Raw genomic sequence first — 23,398 nt, 5'->3', positions numbered from 1 at the left:
CGCGACAAAAGCGTGCGGAAATAATCACTTCCTGTACGCGTCGTCGTTTCGCGATGACTCGTCGCGCGCAAAGAGGAAGTGGAAGGACGGGAGAATGGGCGTTGAATAAACTTGTCAACTTGTATTGTTAGTCAGCAAGAAACGCGGCTCGAGTATTAGTTACTGAAGAACTGGGAACTTAGCTCGACGCTAACCGAGTTAGCTAACTAAACAGCCCGTTTACAATCAGCCAGCGCCCTCACACACACGCACACGCACACGCACCACGACTAGTTTTCAAACGCTCAACCGGTCAGAAGTCACCAGTCGCTTAACATTCACCGTGAAAATAATTTAACATCCAGTAAGTTATTCGAGCGTTGCAAATATCAAGGTTGCTGCCGTAGGGGGGGGGGACTCGAGCCTTTTCTCCTTGTGGGGGAAAAAGTTATCAGTGTCTGGAGGGGGGGGGGAGAGTCGGCGAGGCCTTCCGTGAGGGACGCTGCATGCGGGGAGGACCGTCGCTGGCGCGGAGTGAGCGCTCGGGAACATGTCGGCCCAGGCCCAGATGCGAGCGATGCTGGACCAGCTCATGGGGACCGGGAGAGACGGTGAGCACGGCGTGCTTGTGTTCGAGATGTGCGCGTCTCCGTCCGGGACGCCAAAAATGACTCCGTGGTTTTCCGCTAGCATTAGCCATTAGCCACAGCGGCATGCATGCTTTTTTTTTTGCCACACGAGCGAGCTAGCATGACGGTATGCCGACCCGGCTAAGCTACCTGTTGTTTCCGCGTTTGCGTGGGACTGGAGCCGTAAGAAGTAACTTGAAAAGCAGTTAAAAAGCATTTTGCGCGTTCCACGCGGACCTCGCCGGTAAGTTGTTTCCTGCGTGGAGCTACGATGCTATCAGAGTTGGAGCTAACCTGTTACTGTTACGGTTGCGGGTGTGAAACCACAAAGACTGACGCGCGTCCCGCTCCGATCGCCCGAACGTTGAATGAGAACACACGACTTCTGTTTCTGGGATCCTTTTGTTTTTAAGGAGATTCCATGAGGCAGAGAATCAAATTCTCAGATGAGCGGGTCTGCAAAAGCCACCTCCTGGATTCCTGTCCTCATGACATTCTGTCTGGCACCGTAAGGAAGGATTCACGCACACCACCCATAATATTATTCATGTTAATATTCGTATAGAGTAGTCAGTATTCACCAGGATAGGTATTAGCATTTACTTTGGTTCTGATCCGGCACTATGAGTTTTAACTACTATTTAACTACTACAGCTACAACAAAAAGCCATTTTTCCATCTTACTTTTAAGCCAAAAAAGATCAGAAATAGAGAAATGTTGTTGGTTAATGACATGGAATAGCAAATAATGTATCCAGAGTTCGCTACGCCTCCCGCAATTACGTTCCTTAAATCCAAGCAGAGTGTGGCGACGTAAATTTCCCTCTTTAGACGAGTGAAATGCGGTAAAACGCAAACGCACGCTGATGTTTCTGATTCCTGCAGAGAATGGACCTGGGGGAGTGTGTGAAAGTCCACGACTTGGCCCTCAGAGCCGACTACGAAATCGCCTCGAAGGAGCAGGAGTACTTTTTCGAACTCGATGTGAGTGATACGCACACGAACGCACTTTAACACCGCGTCGTACACGCCGATCGGTCTGGTGAACCGGCTGCTGTGGAGCCCCGTTAAGTGTTTATTCACGTGAAAGGGTTCATTAATATGATCGTTTGCTGTCTACTAAAGATGGTAAGTTTGTGGCATGATATGCTTTCTGAGCTCTGCCCGTAACTTTGTGTTCAGGGAGATGATGTATCAACATGGCTTGGGGATACTTTTTGCCTAATCAAACTCTTTGAAGCGCATATTCCTGTTAAACTACTTACCGGTAATAAAATAAACAACCCAGTTGTGTGGTTTGTGTCGCATCCCTCACAGTGCAGGTTAAAATACGTTCGGGTTGACCCCCCCCCAAATGTTGAAATATGAAAGCCCAGTTATTCAGGGTTCCGCTTACGCCTGGCAGCAGTTTGAAATCGGTAGCTTTCATGTTCGGAATGCTCATTGAAGACGACTTCCTGTCACATTCTGCAAATGGGTTAAATCAGAAGAGAACTAACTTCATCAAGAGTCTTCGCTTCCTCCACCGTTCGCTGTGTATTTGACGCTCCGAATAGATTTCACGCACGCACACACACACACACAAACCCATTTATCTCGTGCGTTGTGCTGCAGGCAGCGGAGCACCTCCAGTCTTTCATCGCCGACTGCGACCGCAGGACCGAGCTGGCCAAGAAGCGACTGGCCGAGACGCAGGATGAGATCAGTGCCGAAGTGGCTGCGAAGGTGGTGAAACCAAACCGATTGGGTTACAGGGAATAATTAATCTCTCTAGATTAGAACATGCGAGCGCTCACGGTCCGCATGCCGTGGGATTGTGCACAGTAACGTTCTTGACACGGCCTCCGGCTGAATTATTATTTTCTGTGTCTCTCTCTTGTCGTGGAAAGGCCGAACGTGTCCACGAGCTGAACGAGGAGATCGGGAAGATGCTGGCCCGGGCCGAGCAGCTCGGGGGGGAGGGCAACGTGGATGAAGCGCAGGAACTTCTGGAAATGGTGGAGAAGTCCCGGGCCCTGAAAAAAGAAGCCGAGGTCAGAAGCTTCTTTTTTTTAGTGTCTTTGTTCCTGTAAAATAATTAGATTTTTTTTGTTATACATGTCAGAAACTGTACCTGAAATAGATTCTCTCTGAAGATGGACAGTAATGGTGGTCCTGTTACGTTTCTATGGTGACTCATTGTTACATCTTCTGACTGAAAACCAGTTAAATTCAGTTAAACACTCGGTGATATCGCAAATAACTCCTGACAGAAATAGGTAGACTCATATATATATATTTATATTTCTACGATAGTACCTGCGTTCCATTGTGTGTGTGTGTATATATATATATATATATACACACACACACAATGGAACGCAGGTACTATCGTAGAAATTCACGTGTTCTGTTTTTATGCGTTTATGTCTTGTTCGTTTGCTCCGGCCTTAAAGTCTCGTGCTCCGTGTTTTTTTTATTTGCAGGACGTATACAGGAACTCGATGCCAGCCTCCAGCTTTCAACAACAAAAACTTCGGGTGTGTGAGGTGTGCTCCGCCTACTTGGGTCTCCATGACAACGATCGTCGCCTCGCTGACCATTTCGGGGGCAAACTGCATCTCGGCTTTATTGAAATTCGCGAGAAGCTCGAAAAGCTCAGGGTAAGCTGTGCGCGCTGGAACTAGCATGCGCAGCGCGAACGAAGCTAGCCCCCTTTCTCAGCGTTTGGTCAATTAGCCGCTCGCATTTTTCACTTCCGTGTTATTTTGTCATTTAAAGAAAGCAGTTGTGGAAAAACAAGAGAGGATGCGATTGAGAAGACGAGAGGAACGTGAAAAAGAAGACGAAAAGGAGAAGCAGTGGGAGGTGGAACGCGAACGGGAACGAGAACGGGAACGAGAACGGGAACGCGAAAGAGAGCGTGAATGGGAGAGGGAACGAGACAGGGAGAGGGAGCGTCGCAGGTAAGGAAGAAGAAATAAAAGGGTCCAAGGTCAACAGGAACCTTGTTAATTTGTGTTTCTGTCTTAGGTCAAGGTCAAGAAGTGGAGACCGACACAGGTGTGTGTGTGTGTGTGTGTGTGTTCCATGCTGAGTACGGGCCTTTATGTTGACTCGAGGTCTAGCGCAGATGATGAAGTTTGTCTTTTTCTCAGCCGTCGCTCATTTGTAGCAGGTTTTAAACCACCCTGAGGTTCTGTTACTTAACGACAGTGACTTGTGTTCAGGCCGCCATCTTGCGATCTCCTAAGATATGTCTCGTTGTTCACGAAGGGACGGTGGCAGTTCGTCCTCCCATCGTTCGAGACGCCACCACGCCTCTCATTCCAAAGATGACGGTGCGGAGAGGGATCGCGAGAGAGACAGGAGGCATCGGCACAAGGAGAGGCATCGCTCGCGCTCCGACTCTCACCGGCGCAGGAGGAAGAGGTGTGGCCCTTATCGATCGCCGGCCGTCCCGCGCGGCGTTGTGTTTTCAGCTGGTGTGATGGCCGCCCTTTTGCCGTTGCCTGCTGCTCTGTGTGCGAGCCTCGCACCCTGACTTCAGCCCCAACGAGGAATCCATCCATCTTCCGCCGCTGACCCGGGTCGGGGAGACGAGGGATTCCAGACTCGGACCGATCCAGAGCTTTGCCTTTCGCCTCAGCTCCTTCCTTCCCTCACTCGTGAACAAGACCCCAAGATACTTGAACTCCTCCACTTGAGGCAATAATGAAGAGTCAGAGTTCCTCTTTAGTGGTTGACTCCGTTCCAGGATTTAGCCAAACTAATAAAAGATTTGGCACATTATCTCAAATTGCAGTGCCTTTTTGTTTTTGCCGTATTCTCTTTTACGGTTTTTCCTTGTACTTGAATTTCTCAGTATAAATCACTTCTTATTTTTTTACATAAAGCATCCGGTCATCTCGCTTTGAATCAGACTTTCTGTCTTATTCAGGTCTTTTTTCTTTCCCCCCCCCCTCAGGTCTTCCAGAGAGAGATCGTCTCACACCGGGGAGAGAGATTGCTCGCTAGCCCAGGAAAAATGTGAGGATTTTCGTGATGACAAGGCCGAGTACAGAGACTTGGACGGGCCAAGCTCGCCCCCCACGGACAGAGCCAGGGGCAGGGAGCGGGAGAGATCCCTGTCGTATGAGCGTGACCGACGCTCCAGCTCTGAGGAGCGAGAGTCTGGGGAGATCTGAATAGGCGGGGACACCCCCCCCCCCCCCTCCCCCCCAAAGTCTTTAATTTGGTTACGTTTAGTTAAAGGATTATCAAGATACGAGTGTTTTGGTGCAAGTATTTTCAGCGTTGTCTTTATGCTAAAAGTTGGACATGTACATTAACTTGGGGTTGGGACCATTTCAGCGATTGAAACAGTCAAATCAACTTTTAAAAACTGCATTCTGAAGATGGTTTCACCCGGAAACAGTGCAGTCACTTTTTTATGCCACGATGTCAATCTTATGTACAGTTAATGGTTCACATCTGACTTTTATTTTGACAGTGACGAGGGATAAGTGATTTAAAAGACGGTAGCTTTACTTAAGTCAATTTCTTTTTTTTTTTTGTCTGTAATTGGACTTTAAATGTTCTGTTTTTTTCTTTTTCATTACAAATCGGCTTCATTTGCTGTGGATTCACTCAGACGAGGGTTGGAGTCGTTAATGGGACAAAGCTATTAGAGCGACGTTTCCAGGGCTCTTCTGACGTTTGTGTTTTTATTTGCTGCCTTCAAGCCATAAGCAGCTCTAACATAATCCGGTACACGTCGCTGAGCCTCCCCTTCATCCGGGACGCAGTGAGAAGGTACTTTGAAAACAAAGTCACAAAGAAATCATCCAAATAGCTTTAACAATTTCCCGACTTGTGAATGCATACAGATAATATGCATATTTAAACACCGACACTCAAAAGCCGAAGGACGTCTGTCCCGTTTGCTGTGATGCAATCCTAATGTGATTTTGGGGGGGGGGGGGGGGGGTCTACTCTGCAGTGCCACTGTTAATTACAGTAAATAAAATTCTCTGCTTCCATTCAAATACTATTTTTTTTGGGGGGGGCTTAACTCTTTGTGCATCCAGTTTTCCAGCAATATAGATTTTGTCTAAAATGTTGACTTTGCTAAACACCTAGAGGATTTGTTTCCCCTTCTCCGCCGAGGAGGTTATGTTTTTACAGGATTATGGAAACACTGGCGGATGGGTCTGGGGGGGGGGCAATTCTGAAGATGGGTCTTGGTCTAACTTGGATCACATTACATTTTGAGAGTGATCCAGGCACCCTTTGTCTGGAAACAAAGAAGATCCCAATTTTTCCCCTTGACTTAAAATGGAGGCGTTCAAAACGATTTATGGTTGGTGCATAAAGACACCAAAGAACAATTTAGAACCTTTCAATGATGATCCAGATCACCACGTGGACGGTGTAAATCCAGTTCCGGGAGGAATGAGCTGCTTGGCGGGAGTTTGTGCTCTGTGTTTTTCTACTTATTCCAGTGAAACTTAGACACGCGCCCTTCATTTTGACATTTGCTCGCATTGTGTATGTCATATTAAACATATTCCATTCCTTATTAACATCCATCCATCTGCTACCGCTTATTTCGGGCTGGGTCACGGACGGGGGCAACAGTCTCAGCAGGAGTTTCCAGACTTCCTTGTCCCCAGAAACCATCTCTCCCGGGGGGGGGGGGGTCCCGGGGCTTTCTCCAGCATGTCAACGGTCTTCCCCGAGGCCTCCTTCTGGCGGGACATGCCCTCATTAACAGTGAAAAGCAATAATGAATTTGGTATTTCCGGTATGTTCCATCATGGGTGGGTTTACTGTCCCACTCGGTCAACCAAACCCAAGATATCCTTTTCTCCACAATCTTTGAACCTTTTTTTTTTTTTTTATCGGGGCGAGATTGGATTAGTTGACAAAATGTCAGAGTGCTCACAAAGTGAGTCGAGCTGTGTACAGTTTAAATGTGGATGTACAATCAAAATGAAGCAAACGTTTTCTCACATTAGGCAAAAAGATAATGTTTCTAAATCAGTGACCTCACATAGATATTCTTTGACAAAAATAGCATTTTGAAATGGTGCTAAAATAATATCCACTCACGACTCATAGGATCATTCAGTGTAATGATTGCATATTTGTCCTTCACCAGTTGCCGTAGTTCCCACTGCTTCACTTCCTGGTTCTAGGATACGGTCTTGCTGTAAAACCACGCCCCGAGAGTTATTCTTAATAAAGAACGTACGAAATCAGTTTCAGCTCTCCTCGCACGAACTTCCACACGTAGCAGTAGTTCCGAAAGCCGTGCCGAGGTGTCGCCGGCTCTGTGATTCGATTTCAAACGGTGCTTTCAGGCGACAATGAAGCGTAAATCAACCTGTAGGGGGCGGTAGAATGGATCAGCGTGTGTTTTTAAAACGTCATGCCGTCATCGACCTTTGACGGAAGACGTTATTACGTCAGACGCATCTTCGGAAAAGAAGCGCGAGAGCCGAGGGTAGTACGGTAAACACGACATCTAACGCGGAGCATTTATTGATTTAGCATGCGAAAGAAGCAGAGACTGTTTTTTTTATTTTCGGGATGACGACGTTGAAGCCATTTAATAAACTTCCTGATTTGAATACGGGGAGCATCTTGGTGAGTTTGTGTTTCATCAATTAATGTCCGCAACCGTCGAGCCGCTGTGTTGGTGTGAGCCGAGCTAGCTGAATTGTGCTATGTTATTAGCTAGCTGAATTGTGTAAACAGAGAAAGGCAACGCTGGAAGTCAGAGCGTTTAATCAAAGCACAGAACAAATAAACAATTGAAAGTTAAAAAGGAAACTATGGGATCAATTTTAGCAGCGACAACAGCTGAAAACACTTTTCTGCAATGGAAATCAAATCATCTTCAGAAAGTTCTTCCCATCTTTTCATGGGGAAGGAGACTGTTCTCTCTGACACCTTGGATTTAAACTGATTGAATTTCAATAAATTAAAAGTACTGGGTTGTTCTAAAACATTTGACCAGGAGTGCACCAATAGAGATTCCATGTGTTCGTTTCATCTTAAGGATCAAATAGTTCCAAATGCCCCCAATAATATGGTGTAACTAAAAAAAAAAAAAAAAAGAGCAACTGCTTGTGTTCCGATCATTTTCTAGCTCTTAGTTGTACATTTTACAGTGTGCTCCTGTGAGATGAGGATTTCTTGCTGACTCATGCTTTCCCCTCCAGCTGGTGGAGAGTGAGGAGCAGCTTCAGCAGAGTTTGGCAGCGTCTCTGGTGAAGGAGTCGACGTTCACCGTGCACGTGTGAGTGCCGCTCCTTCTCGCTGTACGAACCTGCTGCCGTTCGCTTTTCTGCGACCTGTTTATCCGACGTCACTGTAATTTATTGACGAAAGATTGATTTGCGATCGGAAAACACACTTTACAGCCTTTATTTAGTTTAGATCTACTGCATGACAAACACAATATCTTTGATCTCGTGACTATGAAGCTGCGTATCAGAGTCATTCCAGCCGCTGCTCTTTGAATCTCGTTCTCATCAAGTCGTGTTTACAATGAACCTCATAATACGCAGCTTAATAATACATTTAAAGTGCGATATTGTCAATGAACTTTACAACAAACCCGATATGGAACTATCTCTGATCGGAATAATAACGGATTTATCCAGCCTGACAACGATCGTGTTTATTGTGCGATCAGGAGACTCGCTAAGAGTCTTCCCCTGCCGACGGAGAACGAGGACAGTCGACCGAGGATCGACCTGGTGGTGTTCATCATCCACCTCACCTCCGAGCTCGGGTGACGTTACTATCAATACTTGCTTATGTTTCTGTAAAATATCTATACTGTGCTGTCGTGTGTCTGCAGGGGCCTTAAAGGCTATTGCTTATTTTATTGTACTAATATCATCCGTAAACACGCTGTTCTGTTTCATCTTACTGATGAACTCCAAAAATACATTCTGAATATTTCTACCACTTAATTCTGCGACGTGTGTTTTATCAGTTTTTATGTTTTGTCATAGTTTACAGTCAGTGAAAACGCATGTCAAATACCTGGACCCTGGATATTTCCTTGGAAAAGTGTGCTTCGTGGTCACCAATGGTACGTCGAAAGGTCAAAGTTCAAACGTTACTTTCCTCAGCTCCTTTAAATCACATAAAACAGGAGAGAAGAGGATAAATAATAATTATTATCATTATTTATATGCCTCCTCGTTCCAGGCTGTAATGTTTGAGATTGTCCCGCGTTTACTTCGGCCGCTTCTGTGGGTCCCTCTTGTGCGTCTTGCAGCTCGCCATGTTTCCGTCCCACCAGAGCGCCTGGACGCCGTCAGAAAGCTGGCTGCATCGCTGCACTGCCCTTTGATATTTGCAGAGGATAAGGTTTGTCACAAATGTATGGATGAGTTTGAACTTAATGCATTCGGAACATGGAATCTGCTTCGGCTTGAAGAGTCTTAAGGGTCATTAAGTACTGTGGGCTGTTCCATTCTCTTCTGAGGGGTCCCAGCTCGCAACAACATACAGGAGAGAATGCGGCCCCCCCATAGATGCAGTAGAAATGATGCTTATTCTTTTCAGCAAACACTTTGTCAATAAGCCTTTTGGTAAATAAGATGACCCTTTTTCTGGGCATGGGTCATGATAATATAATTCATTATAGCGTCATGAATATTGTAGGAAATACTGCTGAAAAGTGAAATAAATAATCTATTCTAAGGTAATGAAAAATATTTCTTGGTCACTTTCACATCCGACTTGTTTTCCGTCGCACATTTCTAAACTACAAGTATTACTTTGTGTGGTTTAATACACGTTCTGTGTAGCGGTCTAGAAATGTTAAATAGCTCAATTGCTGCAAAAACACTGTTATTAGATGCGTATATACACACGCATAGATCATAAAGATGTCGATGTCTTCAGAGAAATAATTATCAATCTGCTGTATATAAAATAAAATAAAAGGTTTTGATGCTTCCTGTAGAGAATACAAAGTTCATTTTTATATAAAATACTGTGAATATTTAGTGAGCACTGTGACACTTGATTATTTACGTATGATCTCTTCCATATAAGCCCAGAAATATGGCCGATAGTGGTAGCAGGTAGCTGCCATCATTAACACTACCACAGTGATCCCCAAACTAGCATTAGCATGCTATCGACTACAGTCAGGATCTATAATAGCACTACGTTTCCCATAAAGCCGTCTTTGTGCTGTCCTTCCCCTGCAGTCGACGGCTGGTGTGGCCAGCGCAGCAGAGAGGCTGCTGACCATCCTGAAGGTGTCGGCTGGCTTGGTTCCCATGGTGACGGCGCTGCACCTCTCCAGCCTGACTCGCTGTACTGCTTCTCCAGACATCAATTAGCTTCTGCGACTATTTCCTTTCTCACTTTGTCACGACTAGACTCACTGTTGGATTTTGGCCGCTGCGCTTTCTGCCCTCTTCCTGCAGGACGGGCGTATTTTAAGATTCTTACACATTTGTTGACTCCAAATTTCAAAGAGTAGCTCTGATGCTAAATGAGTGCCATGTATAAAAAAAAAACACAGTTTGCTGGTTACAAATAAATAAAAAAAATTGGGAGGGGGGGGGTTCAGTCAGTCAAGGTGGAAACAGTAATAATAAAACACGATACAGTATTCTATGTTTTTATCGGATGAGTGTCCATTTGTTTTGTCTGCCAGGGTGGCATTGCACGTTTTGAATGCTTTTAATATGTATGAGAGAATATCTCTGGGTTTATTGTTAGCATAAATATAGTGTTGGTATTATTGGAAAGGTGTAAATGTCATCTTTTACTTTTCTTTGATTACCGGTAATGCTTCTAAGTACATGGTCCCTGTTAAATAAATCAATCAATCCACTTTGGACGGCTCGTATTTAGCTTGGTCAGTGACTTTATCGGTAGAAGGATGCTGAGGATGGAGCTGCCATGGAGACGGTTGGGTTGCTGTGGCGACCCCTCACGGGACAAGAAGAAAGAAGAACACAAAAACCTGTACTTTCTACTTCGTACAAAAAAATAAAACGGGCCGTTTACTTTGTATTTATTTTGTATTATTAAAAACATTTCCAACATCACAGCTAAACAAGTAGGAATACAAAACGTATACAACGACTTAAAACACCCGAGTATTTCATCTATTCGCTTTGTATTACATACTTGTATTCCACTTATTAATCAACCACTCCGAGGTTGTTGCCAGTGAATGAATGAAGTTGGAACCTGGGATCAAAGGGTCAACGCTTCCACTGTTTACTATGGCAACGAGTAATTTACCTAAACTATTAAAGAATGTGCGAACTTTCGAGCATCACGTCTGATAAGCACAAACGCCTTCCTCGTCCGGCGAGTGTTCTTTGTGTTTACTAGGGATGCTAAACTGAATGTTTATTTTGGAGGTGATATGCAATACATATACAGATACGGTATATATATATATATATACAGATACGGTATATACAGTGAAGTTTAACTCAGGTATTTGGTGTCATTGGTACCTGATGTTATTATAGGATTACTGTGTTTACTGTGTAAACGTTGTAAATGTTGTAAATGTTATGTGTGCTTTTTAATTGGACCATTGTGTCTGCAAATAAAGATTTGATTGATTGATTGATTGATTGATTATATGTACCGGTATATATATATATATATATATATATGGCTCAGGCCTGACTCTGACTGTTTGGCGGCGGCTTATAATCTAATTAATGTTGTCATAGAAACGAACCGAGCCCCTCCTGGTTGATCGTTAGCGTCGCAAACGAGGCATTGTTTGTTCGACTCACAGTCTTCGCTCTGATTGGTCAAGACAGCGACTCGCTTGACTCCGTTCTATCCAATGGAAACTTGAGCTCGCCTCACGTGGTGTGAAGGACCCGGAAACGACAGTGAAAGTCGAACAAGGCATGGGAAGAAGTCCATTTTGGGTTCGAAAGTTGATTCCAGGTTTGATCTCTGCGGTTTTTTGTGATTACAAGACAAGACGAGAGGATTGAACAGCGCCACAGCCCGGAACGCCAGCGCGATGAGCGAAACAGGTAAGAACAAATGTAAAATAAATCAATTACAAATCAGTGAAGTGGAGCATGTGATTGATTAATGCAGAGCGATTGGAGCTGGAGGCTTCATTCACCTCATTTCCTTTGATCAGACCAGAATCTGCAGTCAGAGTTGATGAGCATCAGGACGGTGTTATCGGTACACACGGCTTTCACAGTGTTCCTGAGGCCAGTGTGTGTTGTGTCCAGTTTCAGAGCTGTCCATACCGGTCCCGTGGGGAGACATCAGGGGTCAGGTCTGGGGTCCTGCTCACGGCTATCCGGTGCTGTGTCTGCACGGATGGGCTGATAACTGCGGCACGTTCAACAATCTCATTCCCCTTCTTCCAAAAGGTAGTCGTCGTTGACGTCACGGTAACCAGTCCAGTGGTAAAGTCTTTGTATTTGCTGCACAAGAGAACATCTGCGTGGCATTGATCATTAGCAACGCTCCAGATCTGCTTCTCTCTGTGACTTTTCCAGATTCTTGTTCTGTTTCTTGTTGATTGTGTGGATTGCTGTGCTTTAATTCAGGGATTTGTAGTTCTATATTCAACTGGAGTTTTATTTATTTTTTGCTCACATGTGCTTCATTAATTGTGTCCTTAATGCAGTGCTTCTCAATTATTTTCTGTCGCGCCCCCCCTAGGAAGAAAAAAACATTTTGCGCCCCCCCCCCCCCCCCCCCCCCGAAAAAAAACACACTCTTGTATCCTTATTAACATACAAAGAAATATGAAAAAGAAAGAAATATAGACCAACTTACAACAAAGAATAACTTTATTACCATTTTTTTTAGTCTGCAACCGAAAATAAGGAAGTCTGGTCTTTCTTCTTCTCCCACCGTAGATTGTTTACAACCGCTCTTCTTCTGCTAACACTCCCTGCGCGAACTCTGACAATCAGGGCGCCACTGCCAACTACTGAAGTGGATGTGCAATTACGCTTTACTCTCGTAAGGCAAAAAAACATTTTCTCCGCGGTCACAGGCACCCCCCCTGACATCGCACCGCGCCCCACCATTTGAGAACCACTGCCTTAATGAAACGAGTGGCAGTAACTTGCTAAAGGCGGATCCTTCTCTGTTGCTCCTGTCAGAGTGCAGATACGTGGCGGTGGACCTGCCCGGTCATGGCCGCTCATCACATCGCCCCCCTGGAGTTCTCTACTCCTTTCCTTTGTATGCAATGGACGTACGCAGAGTCATTGATGGTGTGTGAGTTCAAAGAGGTGCAGGACATCATTATCACCTCGAGTTGCAGTCCACTGTCTTTGTTTGTGTCTCCATAGGGACAGGATTTGTGTTTGGGCTGGATGATTGTAACTGAACTACATCACCCAGCTCCAGTGCGTCTGTGCATTCTGTCTCGTATCTATAAAGAGTTACTGAACCTGGTTGATGATCTGTGAAATTAATTCCCACAGCTTTGCAGTGGAATAAATTCTCCATCCTTGGCCATAGTATGGGTGAGTGCAGCTTTACGGGAGGAAGGGAGCTATTTTAAATGTTTGTCTACTATGTTAATCAGCCCATCTTCATTTCTCATGTTACTCTAGGTGGTAACGTTGGTACAATGGTGGGTGACGGTCTGTTTTCACATTTGCTGACTCCACAGACGAGTTCTAGTCGTTTTACTTTGTGCTAATATTCTCCATGTTGTTTTGCACAGTTCAGCTCACTCTATCCTGAGATGGTGGATTCTCTTGTCCTGCTTGACACTGGTGGATTTTTGCCATTTGAGGAGGTGCTTTAATGTTTTTTAAACCTACAATTACTTGCACTAAAGCGCGCAGCGCTGCTTGTTGAGTAACTTTGTATTTATCCGGTTTCTTGCAGACGGAAATTCCAGGAATAATGAAGCGCGGTTTTGAAGAGATGCTTCAGTTTGAAAAACAGGCCAAAGAGAAGTTGAAAGTTTACACCTATGAAAAATCAGTCGAGAGGTGTTATACCTTCTAATTTATGGTGTTTAAAAGTCAAGATAATTCACATTGCAAACCGAATTCCAGAAAAGTATTTCCTTCCTTTCAGGCTGATCGCTGCAAACCCATCTCTGTCTGAGCAATCTGCACAAACCCTCTTAGAGCGAGGTCTGTCGCAGGTCGAAGGAGGCGAGACTCTATTTTCTTACTCTCCATTTTCTGATTACTATCGGGGCGACATGCAGGAAACAATGTCTTCACTCTGAATAATCTTACGAAAGGTAAACGTGTATTTTCCTCTTCCAGGACTGGTGTTCTCACGAGACTTTCGTATTAATCTGGTAAGATATTGCTGAAGCACGCCAACTAATCGAAAACATTCCATGCAGAACATAAAAGACATAAAAGACATTTGTGGAATGTTGTGTTTCTGTTTTCAGACAAATGTGGGGCGCATCACTTTGGGGCAAAGTCTGGTCATGCTGTCGAAAATACAAGCCTCTGTTCTCGTAGTTCTGTAAGACGAGACTCTCCCTCACGTCTGTTGCCTGTAATATGCATATATTAGTACATTTTAACGTTAAATATGTAGACGTGTGTTGCATTTGTGTCTTTCCAGAGCAGAAGATGGCTTTGTGAAACAGAATCCAAGACTTGAAAAACTCTATTCAGCACTTCTCCAGGCCCATTTGGACAGAAATGTGAGTTTATTTCTGTCGCCTGGTTGTGTTGAGCAGCCCTGAGTTCATTTTAGACCGTTAGATTGGTGGGTTAGATTCAGCCACTGGATTTTTGCAGGTGGTTTGAGGAGCGCTGGGTGGTTCATTTTTAAGTTACCTGCTGCTGCATTATTTCTCTTCCACATGTCTAAATGTCTCTCTCAGCGCAAGGTGGTGACGGTACCAGGAGATCATCACATCCACCTGAACAAAGCTGAAGCTGTTGCTCCACTTGTGTCTGACTTCCTGCAGAACAAAGTCCTCACAGTCAGCTGACCAAACAAATCAGCAGACGTCAAAGTTATAACAAATACAAGAAGGCCTTTTGGGTTTTTTTCCTGTAGGAATTAAAATATCACACTTGTGAAGTTGATGGCTGATGACGACAGCAGCTCCCTCTGTTGTTGATCGGTGAAAACCTGTCGGGTCGGTTGAGTCCAAGGAAGCAGAAAATAGCTACCGGTAATAATCACTGTTAAAAAATAAATGTATTTATTCTTCATCAAGTCAGACGTTGACAAACCGATAGTGAACAGGTGGAAATGAAAACCTTTGACTTTCTGGTGGATTGATTTCTCGTCTCCCCTCAATGTTCTCATGTTTCCTGTCTTTGATGTCTGCTGCTTGTCTGTTTTAGCAGCTGAACGCTCTAAAATGCACGTCCTCACGTTTAACGTTAAACGTTGCTGAGCTGTGGGAGGAAATGGATCAGGAACTGTCAGGCAGAATGTTTTGAGTAAAACAACATGTATTATCGTCATTCATATTGTCTGTATTTATTGTAGATATAGTGCAGAATTGAATATCATGTTTGGTGCATATTTGAAATCACTGTCAAAAAAATGTCCCGGGATCAAATGAGTGAAAACGTCCAAATCATTGGTTCAATATTTTATTGCGATGTCATATTTCCTATTTGCATGTTAACAATTAGACTAACATTGTAACTTACTAATTTTTTAATGCTGGAATTGAAACTTGCATTGAAGGTTGGGAGGGAGGAGGGAGCTCCACACAACAACGCAGGCCTATCACAGGCCATCAAACCAAGTCTGATCATTTCATCCAAGACAGCTGAAACCCGCAGCCTTGCCTTTAAGCTGCACTGATATAGCAAAAGCAGTTAGCATGGTTAAGCTGCAGTGATTTAGCAATAGCGGCTAGCATGGTTAAGCTGCAGTGATTTAGCAACAGCAGCGGGCATGGTCAAGCTGCAGTGATCCTAGCAACAGCAGCTAGCATGGTCAAGCTGCAGTGATCCTAGCAACAGCAGCTAGCATGGTCAAGCTGCAGTGATCCGCAGCTAGCATGGTTAAGCTGCAGTGATCCTAGCAATAGCAGCTAGCATGGTTAAGCTGCACTGATTTAGCAATAGCAGCTAGCATGGTAAAGCTGCAGTGGACCTAGCAACAGCAGCTAGCATGGTTAAACAGCACTGATTTAGCAACAGCAGCTAGCATGGTCAAGCTGCAGTGATCCTAGCAACAGCAGCTGGCATGGTCAAGCTGCAGTGATCCTAGCAACAGCAGCCAGCATGGTTAAGCTGCAGTGATCCTAGCAGTAGCAGCTAGCATGGTTAAGCTGCACTGATTTAGCAATAGCAGCTAGCATGGTTAAGCTGCAGTGAACCTAGCAACAGCAGCTAGCATGGTTAAGCTGCAGTGAACCTAGCAACAGCAGCCAGCATGGTCAAGCTGCAGTGATCCTAGCAACAGCAGCCAGCATGGTTAAGCTGCAGTGATCCTAGCAATAGCAGCTAGCATGGTTAAGCTGCAGTGATCCTAGCAATAGCAGCTAGCATGGTTAAGCTGCACTGATTTAGCAATAGCAGCTAGCATGGTAAAGCTGCAGTGAACCTAGCAACAGCAGCTAGCATGGTCAAACGGCACGGATTTAGCAACAGCAGCTAGCATGGTTAAGCTGCAGTGATCCTAGCAATAGCAGCTAGCATGGTTAAGCTGCACTGATTTAGCAATAGCAGCTAGCATGGTAAAGCTGCAGTGAACCTAGCAACAGCAGCTAGCATGGTCAAACGGCACGGATTTAGCAACAGCAGCTAGCATGGTCAAGCTGCAGTGAACCTAGCAACAGCAGCTAGCATGGCGCCGTGTTGTTGCATTTGTGTGCTAAACTCCTCCATGCGTTGCTCCTCGTTGCTTCCAGAATGGCGTCCATTGATGTATTAGAGTCAGAGTCCTCTTCTTTAGGTGCACCGCTCGGCTGCTTCTCCGTGTGTGATTTATCCGGAGTATTTGCAGGGCTTGTGGACATTCTCTCCCGCTTGTTGCTGCTTCCATCGGTGTCGAATCGTCGTGCTCCTCGTTCATGTGGGTCGTAAACGGGAGGCTTTTCTCCATGTTCGGGCTGGACCTGGAAGGAACGTGGAATATATGAGCTCAAAAATAAAACACGGGGACTCGGATAAGGAGCTAACGCGGAAGCTACCGCTTAGCACGCCAGCCAAGCGAACCTCTCCTGTGTGATTGTTATCGCAAAGCATTGTGGGCGACACTCTCCTGTTCTTCGCTCTGATTGGCCAAGACAAGGTTCGCTTAACTCCATTTATCAAATAGAAACTTGAGCTCGCCTCACGTGGTCTCAAAGACCCGGAAACGACAGTGAACGTCAAAAGAGAGGCATGAGAAGAAGTGCATTGAGGTTCGAGTTTGATTCCAAGCTTCGTCTTCGCTGCCTTATCGACCTTATCTTTAACCGGGTTGGACGATTTCAGGATGATCAGACTTCTGAACAGCGCCAGACACCTGCACTCCAGTACAACGAGGCAAGCAGGTAAGGATTCACAAACAAACCATTTCAAAAGCACTTTGTTTTTTTACCCTGATATTTGAAGAACTTTAAAAATTAGAAAATGTCTTAATAAAGTTAGAATTTACTTAAAAATATTTTTTTCTTTGGACGCCAATCTTGAGATGCCTGATTTTATTAATCACGTGAAGGGTCGTTGTCAGTTCACCTTATGAATGGACAATGATGATAAACCTCAACGTTCATGTTGTTGGTCAGTTTTATTGATCAAATTAGCTCAAAATATAATCAGTGATTTCCAGAGAAATGGAAGATAGGATCAAGGTCGAGTCAAACATTATATTTTGGAATTCTTGTCTTTGGTCACCATAATAGTTTTAAAAGCGGGGAGCTAAAAATATATGAAAGGAACTGCCACAAGTCCAGATCAGAAACTCTCTGAAATTGTACAAAATAAAGGTCATGGTCAGTTATCGTTAGAATACATGCCAAATGTATGGCCCACGTAAAATGTTGATATGCAAAAATGATCATAAAATATTACAATTAATGTGAAAAATAGTTTTAAATATTCAAACAAAGGTCAAATATTTACATAGTCGTCCACAATAATGGTTTCTGGTTTCAATTTGAAATGTCCAGCGGTGTAACCGGCTTACACCGCTGTACCTCTTCATCTTATGAGACTAATTTCTCTGTTTGCAATGTTTATTATTGTTATTACTAATAATAATACATTTACTGTTATTTAATCTGTTTTTATTTTTTTCATTTCTGTCAGATAATCCACATAAGAAAGCAGCTTGTGGGTATAACTTGTGTATATTCACAAGCTGGTATCAAGTTACGAGCTGATTTCCTTTGATCAGACCAGAATCTGCAGTCAGAGTTGATGAGCATCAGGACGGTGTTATCGGTACACACGGCTTTCACAGTGTTCCTGAGGCCAGTGTGTGTTGTGTCCAGTTTCAGAGCTGTCCATACCGGTCCCTTGGGGAGACATCAGGGGTCAGGTCTGGGGTCCTGCTCACGGCTATCCGGTGCTGTGTCTGCACGGATGGTCTGATAACTGCGGCACGTTCAAAAATCTCATTCCCCTTCTTCCAAAAGGTAGTCGTCGTTGACGTCACGGTAACCAGTCCAGTGGTAAAGTCTTTGTATTTGCTGTGCTTTAATTCAGGGATTTGTAGTTCTATATTCAACTGGAGTTGTATTTATTTTTTGCTCACATGTGCTTCATTAATTGTGTCCTTAATGAAACGAGTGGCAGTAACTTGCTAAAGGCGGATCCTTCTCTGTTGCTCCTGTCAGAGTGCAGATACGTGGCGGTGGACCTGCCCGGTCATGGCCGCTCATCACATCGCCCCCCTGGAGTTCTCTACTCCTTTCCTTTGTATGTAATGGACGTACGCAGAGTCATTGATGGTGTGTGAGTTTAAAGAGGTGCAGGACATCATTATCACCTCGAGTTGCAGTCCACTGTCTTTGTTTGTGTCTCCGTAGGGACAGGATTTGTGTTTGGGCTGGATGATTGTAACTGAACTACATCACCCAGCTCCAGTGCATCTGTGCATTCTGTCTCATGTCTATAAAGAGTTACTGAACCTGGTTGATGATCTGTGAAATTAATTCCCACAGCTTTGCAGTGGAATAAATTCTCCATCCTTGGCCATAGTATGGGTGAGTGCAGCTTTACGGGAGGAAGGGAGCTATTTTAAATGTTTGTCTACTATGTTAATCAGCCCATCTTCATTTCTCATGTTACTCTAGGTGGTAACGTTGGTACAATGGTGGGTGACGGTCTGTTTTCACATTTGCTGACTCCACAGACGACTTCTAGTCGTTTTACTTTGTGCTAATATTCTCCATGTTGTTTTGCACAGTTCAGCTCACTCTATCCTGAGATGGTGGATTCTCTTGTCCTGCTTGACACTGGTGGATTTTTGCCATTTGAGGAGGTGCTTTAATGTTTTCTAAACCTACAATTACTTGCACTAAAGCGCACAGCGCTGCTGTTGAGTAACTTTGTATTTATCCGGTTTCTTGCAGAAAGAAATTCCAGGAATAATGAAGCGCGGTTTTGAAGAGATGCTTCAGTTTGAAAAACAGGCCAAAGAGAAGTTGAAAGTTTACACCTATGAAAAATCAGTCGAGAGGTGTTATACCTTCTAATTTATGGTGTTTAAAAGTCAAGATAATTCACATTGCAAACATATTTCCAGAAAAGTCTTTTCTTCCTTTCAGGCTGATCGCTGCAAACCCATCTCTGTCTGAGCAATCTGCACAAACCCTCTTAGAGCGAGGTCTGTCGCAGGTCGAAGGAGGCGAGACTCTATTTTCTTACTCTCCATTTTCTGATTGCCATCGGGGCAACTTGCAGGAAACAATGTCTTCACTCTGAATAATCTTACGAAAGGTAAACGTGTATTTTCCTCTTCCAGGACTGGTGTTCTCACGAGACTTTCGTATTAATCTGGTAAGATATTGCTGAAGCACGCCAACTGATCGAAAACATTCCATGCAGAACATAAAAGACATAAAAGACATTTGTGGAATGTTGTGTTTCTGTTTTCAGACAAATGTGGGGCGCATCACTTTGGGGCAAAGTCTGGTCATGCTGTCGAAAATACAAGCCTCTGTTCTCGTAGTTCTGTAAGACGAGACTCTCCCTCACGTCTGTTGCCTGTAATATGCATATATTAGTACATTTGAACGTTATATATGTAGACGTGTGTTGCGTTTGTGTCTTTCCAGAGCAGAAGATGGCTTGGTGAAACAGTATCCAAGATTTGAAAAATCCTATTCAGCACTTCTCCAGGCCCATTTGGACAGAAATGTGAGTTTATTTCTGTCGCCTGGTTGTGTTGAGCAGCCCTGAGTTCATTTTAGACCGTTAGATTGACTGGCTCTGATTGGTGGGTTAGATTCAGCCACTGGATTTTTGCAGGTGGTTTGAGGAGCGCTGGGTGGTTCATTTTTAAGTTTCCTGCTGCTGCATTATTTCTCTTCCACATGTCTAAATGTCTCTTTCAGCACAAGGTGGTGACGGTACCAGGAGATCATCACATCCACCTGAACAAAGCTGAAGCTGTTGCTCCACTTGTGTCTGACTTCCTGCAGAACAAAGTCCTCTCGCAGTCAGCTGACCAAACAAATCAACAGACGTCAAAGTTATAACAAATACAAGAAGGCCTTTTTTGTTTTTTTCCTGTGTGTTAAAGCTCACGTCGTTTCAATAATCACCCTCCCGGTGGCCTCTGTAATTATTACAGGCATTTTAACTCGCTGTTTTATGATCTGTATTTAAACCGAATCAAATTTTGCTGCCCTTAATTAAAATGTGGAGGATTTTGTTCTTTCACTGATTCTCAATGTGTGTATCTTGTCATGACGGAAAATACTTTCTGGGCCGGCTCAGACTGAAGTGACAACAGGACTTCAATGAATTGAAATGATTGGACTTTAGTCAATGACATCAGGGGTTTTCTTAAATCTGCCCCGGATTTTAAGAGGCATGCTTCTGCACATACAGCCAATTAGTTCAAACTGATCCTGGTACAGCCTGTCTTGATTGTCAACAACAAGTCATTAAAAAAGATGTTCTCACACAGGGCACAAACTGCTATTTGTGCCCTGCGTGAGAGGATAATGGTTTTGCACCAGTGTTGCACCTAGTGGTGGAACATAATGAGTTGTTTATGCTTTGATTGGCCAATTATCATGTTTCATTCACGGAAAAATCCTGTCAAAGTTTGCATAAAGTAAAAGCACGACCCAGATTCTGTGTCCGTACGTGCCGAGGATTACAGAATAATATACATTGTCTATTGGAACTCGGTAGAAAGGCTGGAAATGCCACACTTTTGAGTGGATTCAGATTTTAATAAGGGTGGCTCGGTGGCGCGGTGGTAAGCGCTGTTGCCTCACAGCGAGATGGTCGCGGGTTCGTCTCCGACTTGTGGCTGTTCTGCGAGGAGTTTGCATGTTCTCCCCGTGTCTGTGTGGGTTCTCTCCGGGTTCTCCGGCTTCCTCCCACCAGCCTAGGCTGATTGGTGACGCTGAATCGCCCGTCGGTGTGAGTGTCTGTCTCTGTGTTGCCCTGCGATGAACTGGCGGCTTGTCCGGGGTGTCCCCTGCCTCTCGCCCATTGACTGCTGGGATTGGCTCCAGCTTGGTCCGCGACCCAATAACGGATTGAGTGGTTGGGACAATGAAGGATTTTAATAAGAAGGAAGACATAAAGCTAATTCGAATAATGAAAGAACAAACCCAAAATGTGATATCTGTTGAATTTGATCAATGAATTGCTTTTTCTGGGGGTCTAAAATCTGATTTGACTCTTATAAGCATGAGCTTTCGGAACAGAACTCATTTTAAAGCTCTAAACTGAATAAAAGCCGACATCTTTCACATAGTTTGAAGGAAAATTGTTCGGGACCTTGATGCAACTTGCATGCCATCCCTTTTGGGATTCTTTTCATCAATCTGACGCTTGTGCGGAATGAGCTAAAAGAAAATGGCAGTCGTTAATAGGGATGACATTCTCTGACAACTTCTCACGTAGGTCATCCTCTGTATTCAGCATTTGTCTCAGCCTTTCACAACGCTTTTGCTGAAGGGAGTGACTTCATAAAACACTGCAGCTGCTGTTAGACAGAGCAGCTATGAAGGTGTGCCCCCCCCCCCAAGTGTGACATAAACCATATGATGGCCTTGGTGTTTAATGGAGTGGAATTTGAATTGATTTTATGCAGCAACGCAGCGAGAATCCACATACATCTAAAAAAAAAAAAACACCTACCCCCCCCCCTCCCCCCCGCCAAAAAAATATGATTATAGTTATATAAGTTTCCCTCCCACTCCCTACATCCTCTCGATCAGCAGAGATGTTGTCATAGCAACCCCCTCCCCTCCCCTTTTGAACGTCAGAGCCAGGAGCTGGAGGATGAAGCCGCATGCAGCTTCTGTCTCTCGCGCCTCTCGGAGAGCGCCTGTGAGTTTTCTCCTCGTCTTCCATGCAACGGTCGGATCGGCGTGACTCTCAGCCGTGCAAAGACTAGCTGATTGAGCAGCAGCGTCATAAGGTAGGCAGGATGGTTCTATTCAACGCACAGCGCTATCATTGCAAACAGCATAACTCTTGAGTCTTGTACTGATGCGCTCGTAGACGGTGAAAATGCCGGGAACACTGAGGAGCAGCCGTTTCGTGTGCATGCTCTGTCGTGCCTCTGTCCTCATCCTTTTCTACGCCTCCCTCATCGATCCTTTCCCTCCTTGCAGCAGTTATGTCGTGGCTGTTCTTGGACTGGTTCGTCCCCCTCTACCTGCTGGTCTCGGTTCTGGTGCTGGCAGGTTTTGGTGTGTGCCTGTACTTCCTGGAGCCCGGGCTGCAGGATCCCCACAAGTGGAGCAACAAAACAGTCCGGCATCACCCACTAGTGGCCAGTGTGAATTGCAGCGATGACGATGGCAATGCCCTGATATGACCATGGGGATGAAGAGGAGCAGGGAGGCAGGCCATCTGGACAGTGGTGCTGCAAGGGACACCAGTGGGAGTGGGAGCTTGCACCTTCAAGATGAAGGAGACAGAAAATGGAAAAAAAAAAAAGGATGATGGAGGAGTGTCCTCGTCCATCGTTACAAGATTTCTCTGATCTATAAAATACAAGATAAAATAAGAGAAACTACGTTTTGAAGGATTTTTAAGGTAATTTAAGAGGAGAGGGTTGGTGATTGTGGGACACGTTGCCCTTCAGAAAATGTGTTTATGTGTTTAATTTATGTAGATCCCATGCCATCTTATACTTGTGCCAACTTTTACATGCATTTTGTAATGCGACAATCACTGGGCATTTATCACAAAGTCCGAAGATGGATTTTAATTCCTCCCTATGCTGATGTTGCCAAGGCAGCTGCTGAGCCAGAATGATGTAGTAGTGTCTTTATTATAAATGTGTGGTGAATAAATGCAACTGATTTATTTAAAGGTACCAGAATTATCCTAGATGGCCCAAATTTAGTATTAGGTATACTGCTCAAGGTGTTTCTTTCTTATTTTGTTGTTTTTACTTGACAGCATGGAGAGTATGTAACAGCTGTCTTTGGGTGATCATATCCTTTGTTCATGCAAAAAGAAAAAGATTTACTCCCTGTGTTGTTATGAAGCTAAATATACCTAAATAAAATAATATTCATTACTTCTATGCTGCTTTACACTTTTACATACATTTTTTTTACCTTAACGCATTTATCTGATTAGCTTCTAATCTTAAATTCTCTGCAGCAGAGCCAGATTAGACGGGTATTTTCCTTTCACCTCATGCAACCCAGGCGCAAATAGTTCAGATTACCCAGAACACATCCTTTT

The 23,398-nt window shown here is 44.4% G+C and overlaps 4 protein-coding genes across 5 annotated transcripts; all 4 read left to right on the top strand.

The window, feature by feature from the left end:
- Positions 1-404: 404 nt before the first annotated feature.
- zgc:158803 (LUC7 domain-containing protein) lies at positions 405-5,536 on the top strand. 2 transcript variants are annotated; one of them, XM_068750638.1, is made up of 10 exons: positions 405-590; positions 1,022-1,116; positions 1,494-1,592; positions 2,223-2,333; positions 2,498-2,641; positions 3,074-3,250; positions 3,369-3,553; positions 3,621-3,650; positions 3,864-4,019; positions 4,570-5,536. In XM_068750638.1, the coding sequence occupies exons 1-10, from the start codon at positions 530-532 to the stop codon at positions 4,772-4,774; spliced, it is 1,263 nt and encodes a 420-aa protein (XP_068606739.1). In that variant the 5' UTR covers positions 405-529; the 3' UTR covers positions 4,775-5,536. The 2 variants fall into 2 exon arrangements, with proteins under 2 accessions (XP_068606739.1, XP_068606738.1); XM_068750637.1 differs by having other exon boundaries at positions 4,555-5,536.
- Positions 5,537-7,105: 1,569 nt separating this feature from the next.
- Positions 7,106-10,479, top strand: pane1 (proliferation associated nuclear element). The gene is made up of 6 exons (XM_068751325.1): positions 7,106-7,217; positions 7,796-7,872; positions 8,272-8,370; positions 8,597-8,676; positions 8,866-8,957; positions 9,809-10,479. Exons 1-6 carry the CDS (start codon positions 7,161-7,163, stop codon positions 9,941-9,943), a joined length of 540 nt encoding a protein of 179 aa, XP_068607426.1. The 5' UTR covers positions 7,106-7,160; the 3' UTR covers positions 9,944-10,479.
- Positions 10,480-11,520: 1,041 nt separating this feature from the next.
- On the top strand, positions 11,521-15,111 carry LOC137906831 (serine hydrolase-like protein). The gene is given in 13 exon segments (XM_068751120.1): positions 11,521-11,623; positions 11,834-11,977; positions 12,722-12,835; positions 13,049-13,090; positions 13,181-13,200; positions 13,294-13,368; positions 13,461-13,567; positions 13,656-13,735; positions 13,853-13,887; positions 13,987-14,063; positions 14,166-14,247; positions 14,431-14,525; positions 14,527-15,111. Coding segments are annotated over 13 exon segments (930 nt in total). The 5' UTR covers positions 11,521-11,610; the 3' UTR covers positions 14,573-15,111.
- Positions 15,112-16,908: 1,797 nt separating this feature from the next.
- Positions 16,909-20,397, top strand: LOC137906846 (serine hydrolase-like protein). The gene is made up of 12 exons (XM_068751139.1): positions 16,909-17,055; positions 17,998-18,141; positions 18,343-18,456; positions 18,670-18,711; positions 18,802-18,821; positions 18,915-18,989; positions 19,081-19,187; positions 19,276-19,355; positions 19,473-19,507; positions 19,607-19,683; positions 19,786-19,867; positions 20,065-20,397. The coding sequence occupies exons 1-12, from the start codon at positions 16,998-17,000 to the stop codon at positions 20,206-20,208; spliced, it is 978 nt and encodes a 325-aa protein (XP_068607240.1). The 5' UTR covers positions 16,909-16,997; the 3' UTR covers positions 20,209-20,397.
- The last annotated feature ends 3,001 nt before the right edge of the window (positions 20,398-23,398 follow it).

This window comes from Brachionichthys hirsutus, chromosome 17 (genome assembly GCF_040956055.1).
Source record: "Brachionichthys hirsutus isolate HB-005 chromosome 17, CSIRO-AGI_Bhir_v1, whole genome shotgun sequence".
Taxonomy (NCBI): domain Eukaryota; kingdom Metazoa; phylum Chordata; class Actinopteri; order Lophiiformes; family Brachionichthyidae; genus Brachionichthys; species Brachionichthys hirsutus.
Note: the sequence above shows the minus strand (reverse complement) of the source record. Positions and strands in the feature narration are given on the sequence as shown.

Excerpts from the sequence above, each read along its gene's own strand:
- zgc:158803 (XM_068750637.1), top strand. The coding sequence starts at position 530 with ATGTCGGCCCAGGCCCAGATGCGAGCGATGCTGGACCAGCTCATGGGG. Across the intron at positions 3,651-3,863 it reads AGAAGTGGAGACCGACACAG|GGACGGTGGCAGTTCGTCCT; the intron begins GTGTGTGTGTGT and ends TTGTTCACGAAG. Across the intron at positions 4,020-4,554 it reads CACCGGCGCAGGAGGAAGAG|GTCTTCCAGAGAGAGATCGT; the intron begins GTGTGGCCCTTA and ends CCCCCCCCTCAG.
- pane1 (XM_068751325.1), top strand. The coding sequence starts at position 7,161 with ATGACGACGTTGAAGCCATTTAATAAACTTCCTGATTTGAATACGGGG. Across the intron at positions 7,218-7,795 it reads TGAATACGGGGAGCATCTTG|CTGGTGGAGAGTGAGGAGCA; the intron begins GTGAGTTTGTGT and ends TTTCCCCTCCAG. Across the intron at positions 8,958-9,808 it reads TGATATTTGCAGAGGATAAG|TCGACGGCTGGTGTGGCCAG; the intron begins GTTTGTCACAAA and ends CTTCCCCTGCAG.
- LOC137906846 (XM_068751139.1), top strand. The coding sequence starts at position 16,998 with ATGATCAGACTTCTGAACAGCGCCAGACACCTGCACTCCAGTACAACG. Across the intron at positions 18,142-18,342 it reads CATTCCCCTTCTTCCAAAAG|AGTGCAGATACGTGGCGGTG; the intron begins GTAGTCGTCGTT and ends TGCTCCTGTCAG. Across the intron at positions 18,990-19,080 it reads GATTTTTGCCATTTGAGGAG|AAAGAAATTCCAGGAATAAT; the intron begins GTGCTTTAATGT and ends GGTTTCTTGCAG.